This window comes from Hyla sarda, chromosome 4 (genome assembly GCF_029499605.1).
Source record: "Hyla sarda isolate aHylSar1 chromosome 4, aHylSar1.hap1, whole genome shotgun sequence".
Lineage (NCBI taxonomy): Eukaryota > Metazoa > Chordata > Amphibia > Anura > Hylidae > Hyla > Hyla sarda.
The window spans coordinates 14,706,036-14,720,264 of record NC_079192.1 but is presented as its reverse complement, the minus strand read 5'-3'; the positions used below and the strand labels follow the sequence as shown (position 1 = coordinate 14,720,264).

Sequence of the window (14,229 nt, the reverse complement as noted above, 5' to 3'; positions counted from 1 at the left end):
AGGCCCGGACCCTGGAGAAGATGCGCAAGACACCGGGTGAGTGCCATCATTTCTTCTACATTGACAAATTTGTAAATTTACTTCTATTAAAAAAATCTTAATCCTTCCAGTACTTATTAGCTGCTGAATACTACAGAGGAAATTATTTTTTTTTTGGAACGCAGAGCTCTCTGCTGACATCACGAGCACAGTGCTCTCTGCTGACATTTCTATCTTAAAGTGGTGTCAGCAGAGAGCTCTGTGTTCCAAAAAGAAAATAAATAAAAATTTCTGACACCAGTTGATAAAATAAAAAAAAGTTTTCCACCGGAGTACCCCTTTAAAGGGGTACTCCACTGACTAGCGTTCAGAACATTTAGTCCCGCACGCTGTGTGCACAGTAGCTGACCAACGCAGCGCGCACAAATAGTTCGGAACTAAAGGTTCCGGGCGCTGGTCAGTGGAGTACCCCTTTAAAGGACACCAGTAGGTGTGGCCCCTACTACTGATTCTTCATTTGGGCCCAGTACCTTTAAAGGGGTACTCCACTGAGAACATCTTATCCCTTATCGAAAGGGTTGGGATTAAGATGTCTAATAGCCGGGTTCCGCCGCTAGGGAACCCCACGATCTCTAGGCCAGCAGCGGCGGCGTCCAGAACAAGGAAGCTTGGAACTACATCGTTCGTAACGTCACGCCCCCTCCATTCATGTCTATGGGAAGGGGCGTGAAGGCTAGTATGTAGCTGTCACGCCTCCTCCCATAAACATGAATGGATGGGGCGTGGTGGCTGTGTTCGCCAGTCATCGGGCACGGAGCTGGGTTCGCAGGGTTCCCGCCTATGCTTTGGATAGGGGATAAGATGTTTTCAGCAGAGTACCCCTTTACGTTATACCCCTGATTACTACATTGGCCATAAGGTCTGCCGAACGCATGGTGACATCTGATTGGTTGTCTCTTTCTTCTGTATCAGATGCATTGGTCAACGAGGAAACCCGACTGATCAAAGATTTATTCTCCAATTACGATAAAAACTCCCGGCCCGCCAAGTCGATCAAGGACATCGTCACGGTCAGACTCAAACTCACCCTGACCAACCTCATCTCCCTGGTAAGTCCTAATCTACAAATATGGTCCTCCCAGGCTGAACAGATGCTTCAAAAGAGGAGTGTGCCAATCTTGTAAGAGGTCACATACTTACAGGAGAAGGTGCAAGGTCCTCCAGCAGCACAGAGTATTTCAGAGCAAGATGCATTAAAGGGGTATTCCTGTATTTTAATTTTTTTTTTTTTTTGACTATGTAACAGGGGCTGTAAAGTTAGTGTAGTTCATTAATACAGTATAGTGTCTGTACCTGTGTTTCATGGGGTTTTCCCAGGTTGCAGTGTGGCCTGAGACATTACATCACTAGACAGGTGTTCAAAGGGAGCTTGACTGTGCTTCAATGGGTGGAATGCCCACTGGGTGAGAGGGAGATCATTCTGCAATTAATTGTAGTTTTGTAAAAGCTGGAGGCACCCTGGTTATAAAACACTGGTCTATTGCATGGTGGCTGATTTGTGGGAGGGAGAAAAGAGACCTCACACTTACAAACAAGGAATCATGGAACTTGTAGTTTGAGGGAACGAACTCCAACAGGATATAGCCAGTTCACAAAAAGATAGCCACCGCGTTATGGTGGACTCAAAACTCAGCCATTTATCCCCAAGACGAGAACGGATCCTTCCTAAGCATGTCCATTACTGTCTGCCAGGTATGTACTAAAATCACCTCATGCCGGAGAACCCCTTTAACTTTTGCATTATCAATCATTACTCCTTTTTTTTTTCTTCTTTATAATAGAAGGAGAAGGAGGAGACGATGACCACCAATGTGTGGCTGCAGCAGGTAAGAAACCAACTGTGGTGTAAGAAGACCTGACATGAGCCCCTGAAGATGTGCGCACCCCATATACTGTATATACTCTTTCCTCTGATGGGATCTCAGATTCTCCACCGAAATTCATCTCTGTAACCACCACTGGAAACTATAACTATATAATAGAAAATGACTTAAAGGGGTATTCCAGGAAAAAACTTTTCTTTACATATCAACTGGCTCCAGAAAGTTAAACAGATTTGTAAATTACTTCTATTAAAAAATCTTAATCCTTTCAGTACTTTTTAGCTGCTGAAGTTGAGTTGTTCTTTTCTGTCTAAGTTCTCTCTGATGACAACTGTCTCGGGAATTGTCCAAAGTAGAAGCTAATCCCCATAGCAAACCTCTTCTACTCTGTGCAGTTCCCGAGACAAGCAGAGATGTCAGCAGAGAGCACTGTTGTCAGACAGAAAAGAGCAACTAAACTTCAGCAGCTGATAATTATTGGAAGGATTAAGATTTCTTGATAGAAGTAGTTTACAAATCTGTTTAACTTTCTGGAGCAAGTTGATATATAAAAATTTTTTTTTTCCTGGAATACCCCTTTAACCCCTTAACGACGCAGGACGTAAATGTACGTCTTGGTGAGGTGGTACATAACGCACCAGGACGTACATTTACGTCCTATGCATAACCGCGAGCATCGCTCCGCTGATAGCAGCCAGGGACCAGCCCGTAATGGCGGACATCCGCGATCGCGCGGATGTCCGCCATTAACCCCTCAGATGCCATGATCAATACAGATCACGGCATCTGCAGCATCGCGGTACTTTGAATAGATGATTGGATCGGCCGCAGCGCTGCCGCGGCGATCCAGTCATCCAGCATGGCGGACGGAGGTCCCCTCACCTGCCTCCGGCCGTCTCCCGGGGTCTTCTGCTCTGGCCTGAGATCGAGCAGACCAGAGCAGAAGATCACCGATAATACTGATCAGTGCTATGTCCTATACATAGCACTGCACAGTATTAGCAATCGAATGATTGCTATAAATAGTCCCTTATGGGGACTTTTAAAGTGTAAAAATAAAAGTAAAAAAAGTAAAAAAAAATGTGAAACCCCCCCTTCCCGAATAAAAACGTAAATTGTCACATTTTCCCTATCCCCCCCCCCCCCACCCCCAAAAGAGTGTAAAAAAAAAAAATGATATACATATTTGGTATCACCACGTGCGTAAATATCCCAACTATTAAAATAAAATGTTAATGATACTGTACGGTCAACGGCGTGAACGTAAAAAAAAAAGTCCAAAATAGCTGCTTTTTTTATAACATTTTATATAAAAAAATGAATTAAAAAAGTATCAAAAGTTTTATATAAGCAAATATGGTATCACTAAAAAGTACAGATCACTGCGCAAAAAAATAGCCCTCATACCGCCGCTTATACGGAAAAATGAAAAAGTTATAGGTCTTCAAAATAGGGGGATTTTAAACATACTAATTTGGTTAAACAGTTTGCGATTTTTTTTTAAGCGCAACAGTAATAGAAAAGTGTATAATCATGGGTATCATTTTAATCGTATTGATCCAAAGAATAAAGAACACATGTCATTTTTACCGTAAATTGTACGGCGTGAAAACGAAACCTTCCAAAATTAGCAAAATTGCGGTTTTCTTTTTAATTTCTTCACACAAATAGTATTGTTTTGGTTGCGCGATACATTTTATAGTAAAGTGAGTGATGGCATTACAACGGACAACTCGTCGCGCAAAAAACAAGCCCTCATACTAGTCTGTGGATGAAAATATAAAAGAGGTATGATTTTTTGAAGTCGAGGAGGAAAAAACGAAAACGTAAAAATAAAATTGTCTGCGTCCTTAAGGCCCAAATGGGCTGCGTCCTTAAGGGGATAAAGGGGTACTCTTCCCCGTAGATGTTTGATTGTGGGAGATTGTGATCTCCCTGCTTCACCCGGTGTTTGTTTAGAGCGTCCGGTGCAGCGCCAGAGGCTGGTGACGTCACGGCCACGCCCCACTCATGATGTCACGGCCACGCCCCACTCATGATGTCACGGCCACGCCCCCTCAAAGCAAGTCTATGGGAGGGCGCGTGACTGCCGTCACGCCCCCTCCCATAGACTTGCTTTGAGGGGGCATGGCCGTGATGTCACGAGCCTCCGCCCTGCATCGCCAGTCATGCGGCATGGAGCGAAGTTCACTCCGTGCACCGGATGTCTGAGGTGCGGAGTACCCCTTTAAAGCTATTTTGGTCCTAAACGCGTGATGTTGATAACATGGAGTATTCAATTTAAGGTGGAATATAATTATGGGGTTGTATTATTCCTCTCACCATAATGGCTTCTCTACCAGGAATGGAATGACTATCGCATGACGTGGAACAGTACAGAGTACGATGGCATAGAGTTGGTACGAATCCCACATGACATGGTGTGGCTACCGGAAATTGGACTGGAGAACAAGTAAGTGGCAGGCCGGACTGACCTCCATGCTAGTTCTTCTTCTTGATTTATCTTCTACCCAACACAATGAGAAAGCACCACCCTTAATACTTACAGTAGGATGGTGGCCATAGACAAAGGATGGTCAGGCTGGAACCACCAATAAGCTACAACATTTTGGAACGTAGCGTTGGGAGGGGTCCAAACAGTGCTTGGCACATGATCTTGGTGCTGAATGGTGTACGAGTATGGTGTGGCAATAACAACAAACAGTTTGTGACGCCAGGGTAGTGTTGACCTCCATGCTCCAAGGGGCAGTAGGGGTAATAAATACCACAGATGCAGGGTTACAGAAACCACTCAATTTTCAGGAACTTGCAAAAACTATACAGGAACAGTTCAACAGTAGAGCAAAGTTTGCTGGAGTTTGCTACAGGGATCACTATTTCTTCAGGGTACTATGGGACTTGTGCTCGCTGACTTTGGTTTGGATTGGACTCTTCTGAATTGGGTTGTTTAACTTATATACAACTTGGAAGCTGACAGACACTGACTTTACTCTCCACATAGGTATCCAGAATTAGGGCTTACCTGCAGGTGAAAACTGTAGATTTATGGACCGGAGTTGCCTGAGGCTTTCTATCTCCTGTTATCCTCCTCTTTGCTAATGAGTGGACTCTCTTGGCTCTTCTCCCCACTGCAGACTTGCTTCTGACTTGCTGGATGATCCGGTGGGCGGGATCCTGGGATTGGGGCTGTAGTTCTGGAACAATTTAGTGCTGTAACTGTATTTTCTTAGGCCTGTCCTCATGTGGTGAGGTACATGTCCATAGCAGAGGTCTAGAGGTGACCTCCACTCTCTTATCCTCCTCCTCACATCTCGAACTCTAGACATTAACTCCTATCTAGCAGACTTGGGGGAGGCAGGGCAGCAGCCCTGGTTGGCTAAAGCAAGCATGTGATCCCCTTCTCTTCCTCCAGCCCACACAGATTAACCTCTTAGGGCACAATAAAGCATATAACTGCATTGACAATACATTGTAAGGTAATAAATAACACATTTAAAGCTGAGTAGTGGGCCTGGAGCAGACATACTAGGTGTCAGCCACCTGACAGGTCAGGAAGACAGGTACGTTCCACACAGGGACACCACATTGACACAAGGAGGGTAAACATTGGGATACCTCACCATCTATTAGGGTAGGTGACTTTTTTTTATGGTCTTATTTTGTATTGTCTTCCAGCATCGATGGACAGTTTGATGTCGCATACTATGCCAACGTTCTAGTCAGTTACGATGGGTCCATGTATTGGCTGCCACCGGCCATCTTCAGGAGTCCGTGCTCCATCGAGGTCACCTATTTCCCTTTTGACTGGCAGAACTGCACCCTGGTGTTCAGGTGAGGAGGTGAACCTTAGATTGGGCACCAGCAGGTCACCGCTAGAGCTGCACTCACTATTCTGCTGGTACATCATGTCTTATAATTAAGTCACCCCTAGAGCTGCACTCACTATTCTGCTGGTACATCATGTCTTATAATCCAGCCACCCCCAGAGCTGCACTCACTATTCTGATGTTACATCATGTCTTATCTCCAGTCACCTCCAGAGCTGCACTCACTATTCTGCTATTACATCATGTCTTATAATTAAGTCACCCCCAGAGCTGCGCTCACTATTCTGCTGGTACATCATGTCTTTTAATCCAGTCACCTCTAGAACTGCACTCACTATTCTGCTGGTACATCATGTCTTATCCATTACTTACTCCCAGAGCTGCACTCACTATTCTGCTGGTATATCATGTTTTATAATCCAGTCCCCTTCAGAGCTGCACTCACTATTCTGCAGTTACATCATACCTCATCCTCCAGTCACCTCCAGAGCTGCACTCACTATTCTGCTCTTACATCATACCTTATCCTCCAGTCATCTACAGAGCTGCACTCACTATTCTGTTGTTACATTATATGTTAACCTCCAGTCACTTTCAGAGCTGCACTCACTATTCTGCTGTTACATTATATGTTATCCCCCAGTCACCTCCAGAGCTGCACTCACTATTCTGCTGTTACATTATATGTTATCCCCCAGTCACCTCCAGAGCTGCACTCACTATTCTGTTGTTACATTATATGTTATCCTCCAGTCACCTCCAGAGCTGCACTCACTATTCTGCTGGTACATCATGTCTTATAATCCAATCACCTCCAGAGCTGCACTCACTATTCTGCTGTTACATCATACCTTATCCTCCAGTCATCTCCAGAGCTGCATTCACTATTCTGTAATATCATGCCTCATCCTCCAGTCACCTCCAGAGCTGCACTCACTATTCTGTAATATCATGCCTCATCCTCCAGTCATCTCCAGAGCTGCGCTCACTATTCTGTAATAGCATGCCTCATCCTCCAGTCACCTCCAGAGCTGCACTCACTATTCTGTAATATCAGGCCTCATCCTCCAGTCATCTCCAGAGCTGCATTCACTATTCTGTAATAGCATGCCTCATCCTCCAGTCACCTCCAGAGCTGCACTCACTATTCTGTAATATCAGGCCTCATCCTCCAGTCATCTCCAGAGCTGCACTCACTATTCTGTAATATCATGCCTCATCCTCCAGTCATCTCCAGAGCTGCGCTCACTATTCTGTAATAGCATGCCTCATCCTTCAGTCACCTCCAGAGCTGCACTCACTATTCTGTAATATCATGCCTCATCCTCCAGTCATCTCCAGAGCTGCGCTCACTATTCTGTAATAGCATGCCTCATCCTTCAGTCACCTCCAGAGCTGCACTCACTATTCTGTAATATCAGGCCTCATCCTCCAGTCATCTCCAGAGCTGCATTCACTATTCTGTAATAGCATGCCTCATCCTTCAGTCACCTCCAGAGCTGCACTCACTATTCTGTAATATCAGGCCTCATCCTCCAGTCATCTCCAGAGCTGCATTCACTATTCTGTAATAGCATGCCTCATCCTCCAGTCACCTCCAGAGCTGCACTCACTATTCTGTAATATCATGCCTCATCCTCCAGTCACCCCCAGAGCTGCACTCACTATTCTGCTGGTACATCATGTCTTATAATCCAGTCACCTCCAGAACTACAGTCACTATTCTGATGTTACATCATGTCTTATCCACCACTTACTCCCAGAGCTGCAATCACTATTCTGCTGTTATATCATGTTTTATAATCCAGTCACCTTCAGAGCTGCACTCACTATTCTACTATAACATCATGTCTTATAATTGTCACCTCCAGAGCTGCACTCACTATTCTGCTGTTACACCATGTCTTATCTCCAGTCACCTTCAGAGCTGCACTCACTATTCTGCTGTTACACCATGTCTTATCTCCAGTCACCTTCAGAAATGCACTCACTATTCTGCTGTTACACCATGTCTTATCTCCAGTCACCTTCAGAAATGCACTCACTATTCTGCAGTTATATCATACCTCATCCTCCAGTCATCTCCAGAGCTGCACTCACTATTCTGCTGTTACATCATGTCTTATCTCCAGTCACCTTCAGAGCTGCACTCACTATTCTGCAGTTATATCATACCTCATCCTCCAGTCATCTCCAGAGCGGCACTCACTATTCTGCTGTTACACCATGTCTTATCTCCAGTCACCTTCAGAGCTGCACTCACTATTCTGCTGTTATACCATGTCTTATCTCCAGTCACCTTCAGAGCTGCACTCACTATTCTGCTGTTACATCATGTCTTATCTCCAGTCACCTTCAGAGCTGCACTCACTATTCTGCAGTTATATCATACCTCATCCTCCAGTCATCTCCAGAGCGGCACTCACTATTCTGCTGTTACACCATGTCTTATCTCCAGTCACCTTCAGAGCTGCACTCACTATTCTGCAGTTACATCATGCCTCATCCTCCAGTCATCTCCAGAGCTGCACTCACTATTCTGCTGTTACATTATATGTTATCCCCCAGTCACCTCCAGAGCTGCACTCACTATTCTGCTGTTACATTATATGTTATCCCCCAGTCACCTCCAGAGCTGCACTCACTATTCTGCTGTTACATTATATGTTATCCTCCAGTCACCTCCAGAGCTGCACTCACTATTCTTTTGTTACATTATATGTTATCCCCCAGTCACCTCCAGAGCTGCACTCACTATTCTGCTGTTACATTATATGTTATCCTCCAGTCACTTTCAGAGCTGCACTCACTATTCTGCTGTTACATTATATGTTATCCCCCAGTCACCTCCAGAGCTGCACTCACTATTCTGCTGTTACATTATATGTTATCCTCCAGTCACTTTCAGAGCTGCACTCACTATTCTGCTGTTACATGCCACCCTACAATCCAGTGACCTTCACAGCTGCAATCATCTTTCCACTGTCGTTGACTAAACTTGTGGAATGGGTATCCAAAAAGGTCTTTTAAGGGGTCCACGTCCTTGTGTCCATATTTGGTGTAAATCGTGAGGAGTTCTAAGTTTTTGCCATGTAAGGAGACTTGAAGGAGCACTCACCGGGATGGTAACTTCACACATCCTTTATTGTACAGACATAGGTGCGGTGTCAGGCAGGTATACGAGCAAGCTGAGATCCTCTGCGTTCCTGCTCGTATACCTGCCTGACACCACACCTACATCTGTACAATAAAGGATACGTTACGTTGTGCGCTCCGGCCGCACACGCTGGCTGTAAGCGCATGGTCCCGTTACCTGCTGCTACCGGCCGGGCTGGGACTCGTATCACAGGACGCGCCCGCATGTGAGCCCCAGTCCGTCACTCACCTGGTGCTTCTCCTGCCCCAGCCTCTGCCTCACTGCTCCGGCACGTGTGTCCCCGTCCCCTAGGGAGCGCGTGCGCGCCGGAGCTTTAAGATTTAAAGGGCCAGTGCGCTCATTAGTGTGATTCACCTGTGGCTCCTTTATATATTCCTCCACCCTCCTTACTCCCCTGCCGGATCTTTGTTGCCTTAGAGAAAGCATTGCTGAGAGTTGCCTTGTGTGTATCTTGATCCCTTGCTTTGTGACCTGACCTTGCTCCTCTGCCGCCTGCCTATTGACCTCCTGCTACGTGCTGACTACGCAACCGTGCCGCCTGCCCTGACCTTCTGCTATCCAGACTGCGAGCTGCCTTATCCCTCCTGTGCCTCGCATCTCCTCAGCCACCTGTGTGGTCGAGCCGTGCCAGGGGTAGCTACCTGGGTGCCGCCTGCCGCAGCAAGTCCATCCCGCTTTGCGGCAGGCTCTGGTGAAAACCTTAGACTCCGCTCACTGGTCCGGTCCGAGACATCTGCCACACAGGTCCAGCGGATCCACATACACCGGGTTCCTGTCTTCTGAAAGGTGAGTGTTACAGGATGTATGACGTTACCATCCTGGTGAGTGCCGTCTTCAATACTCCTTACATGGCATATTGGTGGTTTCTTTACTGTCACCAAGACTGAGCACCTACGCAGGTTTGGATTTTTCCTTCACGCACACCTGTACTTGCCTAAATGCGCCGTGTTTGGCATCAGCAGTGCCGGATTCTGTGCCTTTGTACTATACAGTGGTCCCTCAACATATGATGGTAATCCGTTCCAAATGGACCATCGTTTGTTGAAACCATCGTATGTTGAGGGATCCGTGCAATGTAAAGTATAGGACAGTGGTCTTCAACCTGCGGACCTCCAGATGTTGCAAAACTACAACACCCAGCATGCCCGGACAGCCAACGGCTGTCCGGGCATGCTGGGTGTTGTAGTTTTGCAACATCTGGAGGTCCGCAGGTTGAAGACCACTGTTAGAGGAAGTTGTACTCACCTGTCCCCGCCGCTCCGGACCGTCACCGCTGCCCGGGATGTCACCCTCCAACGCTGTCGCCGCGTCCCCGACGCTCCGGTAAGGCCTCTGCTTCCCCGGCATCCGCGCTCTCCGTCGCCGCCATCACGTCGCTACGCACGCCGCTCCTATTGGATGACGGGACGGCGTGCGCAGCGATGTGATGACGACGATGGAGAGCGCTGACGATGCAGAGGATCCCGAAGAGGATGCGCCGGAGCCCCGAGGACAGGTGAGTGATCGTCAGCGGACCACACGGGGCACCGTAAACGGCTATCCGGTGGCAGCTGAAGCAGTCTGCGCTGCCGGATAGCCGTTTATGCGATGGCCCCGACGTACAAAAGCATCGTATGTTGATGCTGCCTCTGAGAGGCCATCGTATGTTGAAATGATCGTATGTTGGAGCCATCATAGGTCGGGGGGGGGGGGGGGGTCACTGTATTGTTCTAAATTTTTGATCTAATTCTAGGTCTCAAACCTACAACGCCAATGAGGTGGACCTGCAGCTGGCATTTGGTGACAGTGGGGAACCATTGGAGAGGGTGGATATTGACCCTGAGGCCTTCACAGGTACGGTCAGACATTGGGTTTCCATCTTTCATAGCGTCCCTCAGTGGGGTTTTTAGGGGGGTGCGGGGGGTGCGGACCACCTTCCCTAGACAATAACATCACCATTGTTGAAGGTCTTGCCCGCCAGGTAAAGAACTGAGCAGTAATGTGTATGGGCAACTCACCCGAAACCTAAGCGGCGCTTTCCTCTCTTCCAGAAAATGGGGAATGGGCAATAAAGCATTGTCCGGCCTGGAAGTATGTGAACCCCAGCTTCAAGCCGGACGACCTCCAGTACCAGCAGATCATCTTTGGTCTGATCATCCAGAGGAAACCTCTGTTCTACATCGTGAACATCATTGTGCCGTGTGTCCTCATGTCCTCGCTGGTGGTCCTCGTCTACTTCCTGCCGGCCAAAGGTGACAGGGGGTCATGAGTGGCCAAAAAGGGCAACGGAACCAGAGTTTATCTGTTGGGGGGGGGGGGGGGTGTAGGGGAGGGTTGTCCCACAATAGACAGGCAAAACCTTCTACAAATCCCCAAAACAGATGAACCACAACTAGGACTAGGACCAGTATATTCTGTGGCAGACCAATGATGACTGGGACCAGTATATTCTGTGGCCGACCAATGAGGACTGGGACCAGTATATTCTGTGGCTGACCAATGAGGACTGGGACCAGTATATTCTGTGGCCGACCAATGAGGACTGGGACCAGTATATTCTGTGGCTGACCAATGAGGACTGGGACCAGTATATTCTGTGGCCGACCAATGAGGACTGGGACCAGTATATTCTGTGGCCGACCAATGAGGACTGGGGGACCAGTATATTCTGTGGCCGACCAATGAGAACTGGGACCAATATATTCTGTGGCCGACCAATGAGGACTGGGACCAGTATATTCTGTGGCCGACCAATGAGAACTGGGGGACCAGTATATTCTGTGACCGACCAATGAGGACTGGGACCAGTATATTCTGTGGCCGACCAATGAGGACTGGGACCAGTATATTCTGTGGCCGACCAATGAGGACTGGGACCAGTATATTCTGTGGCCGACCAATGAGGACTGGGACCAGTATATTCTGTGGCCGACCAATGAGGACTGGGGCCAGTATATTCTGTGGCCGACCAATGAGGACGGGGGCCAGTATATTCTGTGGCCGACCAATGAGGACTGGGGGACCAGTATATTCTGTGACCGACCAATGAGGACTGGGGGACCAGTATATTCTGTGGCCGACCAATGAGGACTGGGGGACCAGTATATTCTGCGGCCGACCAATGAGGACTGGGGGACCAGTATATTCTGTGGCCGACCAATGAGGACTGGGGGACCAGTATATTCTGTGGCCGACCAATGAGGACTGGGGGACCAGTAAATTCTGTGGCCGACCAATGAGGACTGGGGGACCAGTAAATTCTGTGGCCGACCAATGAGGACTGGGGGACCAGTATATTCTGTGGCCGACCAATGAGGACTGGGACCAGTATATTCTGTGGCCGACCAATGAGCACTGGGACCAGTATATTCTGTGGCCGACCAATGAGCACTGGGACCAGTATATTCTGTGGCCGACCAATGAGCACTGGGACCAGTATATTCTGTGGCCGACCAATGAGGACTGGGACCAGTATATTCTGTGGCCGACCAATGAGGACTGGGACCAATATATTCTGTGGCCGACCAATGAGGACTGGATGACCAGTATATTCTGTGGCCGACCAATGAGGACTGGATGACCAGTATATTCTGTGGCCGACCAATGAGGACTGGATGACCAGTATATTCTGTGGCCGACCAATGAGGACAGGGGGACCAGTATATTCTGTGGCCGACCAATGAGGACTGGGGGACCAGTATATTCTGTGGCCGACCAATGAGGACTGGGGGACCAGTATATTCTGTGGCCGACCAATGAGGACTGGGGGACCAGTATATTCTGTGGCCGACCAATGAGGACTGGGGGACCAGTATATTCTGTGGCCGACCAATGAGGACTGGGGGACCAGTATATTCTGTGGCCGACCAATGAGGACTGGGGGACCAGTATATTCTGTGGCCGACCAATGAGGACTGGGACCAGTATATTCTGTGGCCGACCAATGAGGACTGGGACCAGTATATTCTGTGGCCGACCAATGAGGACTGGGACCAGTATATTCTGTGGCCGACCAATGAGGACTGGGACCAGTATATTCTGTGGCCGACCAATGAGGACTGGGACCAGTATATTCTGTGGCCGACCAATGAGGACTGGGACCAGTATATTCTGTGGCCGACCAATGAGGACTGGGACCAGTATATTCTGTGACCAACCAATGAGGACTGGGTGACCAGTATATTCTGTGGCTGACCAATGAGGACTGGGACCAGTATATTCTGTGGCCGACCAATGAGGACTGGGACCAGTAAATTCTGTGGCCGACCAATGAGGACTGGGACCAGTATATTCTGTGGCTGACCAATGAGGACTGGGACCAGTATATTCTGTGACCAACCAATGAGGACTGGGTGACCAGTATATTCTGTGGCCGACCAATGGACATCATGGATAATGCCTTCACTTCCTGTCGTTCTCCAGCTGGTGGTCAGAAGTGTACGACGTCCATCTCCGTCCTCCTGGGACAGGTTGTGTTCCTGTTCCTTATTGCTCAGAAGGTCCCAGAAACTTCTTTGAGTGTCCCACTTATTGGAAAGTAAGTGACCCTACACCTCACTACAAACACCTCTGTTATTACCTCACTAAGCCGAATGTTATGAGCCCAGTGACCTCCAGAGCTGCACTCACTATTCTGCTGTTACATCATGTCTTATCCTCCAGTCCCCTGCAGAGCTGCACTCACTATTCTGCTGTTACATCATCTCTTGTCCTCTGTTCACCTCCAGAGCTGCACTCACTATTCTGCTGTTACATCATGTCTTCTCCTCCAGTCCCCTGCAGAGCTGCACTCACTAATCTGCTGTTACATCATGTCTTATCCTCCAGTCCTCTGCAGAGCTGCACTCACTATTCTGCTGTTTCATCATGTCTTGTCCTCTGTTCACCTCCAGAGCTGCACTCACTATTCTGCTGTTACATCATGTCTTGTCCTCTGTTCACCTCCAAAGCTGCACTCACTATTCTGCTGTTACATCATGTCTTATCCTCCAGTCCCCTGCAGAGCTGCACTCACTATTCTGCTGTTTCATCATGTCTTCTCCTCCAGTCCCCTGCAGAGCTGCACTCACTATTCTGCTGTTACATCATGTCTTCTCCTCCAGTCCCCTGCAGAGCTGCACTCACTAATCTGCTGTTACATCATGTCTTATCCTCCAGTCCTCTGCAGAGCTGCACTCACTATTCTGCTGTTTCATCATGGCTTGTCCTCTGTTCACCTCCAGAGCTGCACTCACTATTCTGCTGTTACATCAAGTCTTGTCCTCTGTTCACCTCCAAAGCTGCACTCACTATTCTGCTGTTACATCATGTCTTATCCTCCAGTCCCCTGCAGAGCTGCACTCACTATTCTGCTATTTCATCATGTCTTCTCCTCCAGTCCCCTGCAGAGCTGCACTCACTAATC

The 14,229-nt window shown here is 48.1% G+C and overlaps 1 protein-coding gene across 2 annotated transcripts in view; it reads left to right on the top strand.

Annotated features, from left to right (window-relative positions):
* Window positions 1–14,229, top strand: part of LOC130367568 (acetylcholine receptor subunit epsilon-like) — a 36,939-nt gene that overhangs the window by 3,558 nt on the left and 19,152 nt on the right. For both annotated transcript variants that reach the window (XM_056570049.1, XM_056570050.1), the window contains exons 2-8: window positions 952–1,088; window positions 1,821–1,865; window positions 4,205–4,314; window positions 5,538–5,693; window positions 10,579–10,679; window positions 10,877–11,077; window positions 13,248–13,362. In XM_056570049.1, the coding sequence (XP_056426024.1) occupies window positions 952–1,088; window positions 1,821–1,865; window positions 4,205–4,314; window positions 5,538–5,693; window positions 10,579–10,679; window positions 10,877–11,077; window positions 13,248–13,362 (865 nt within the window). The remainder of the gene's footprint in view (window positions 1–951; window positions 1,089–1,820; window positions 1,866–4,204; window positions 4,315–5,537; window positions 5,694–10,578; window positions 10,680–10,876; window positions 11,078–13,247; window positions 13,363–14,229) is intronic.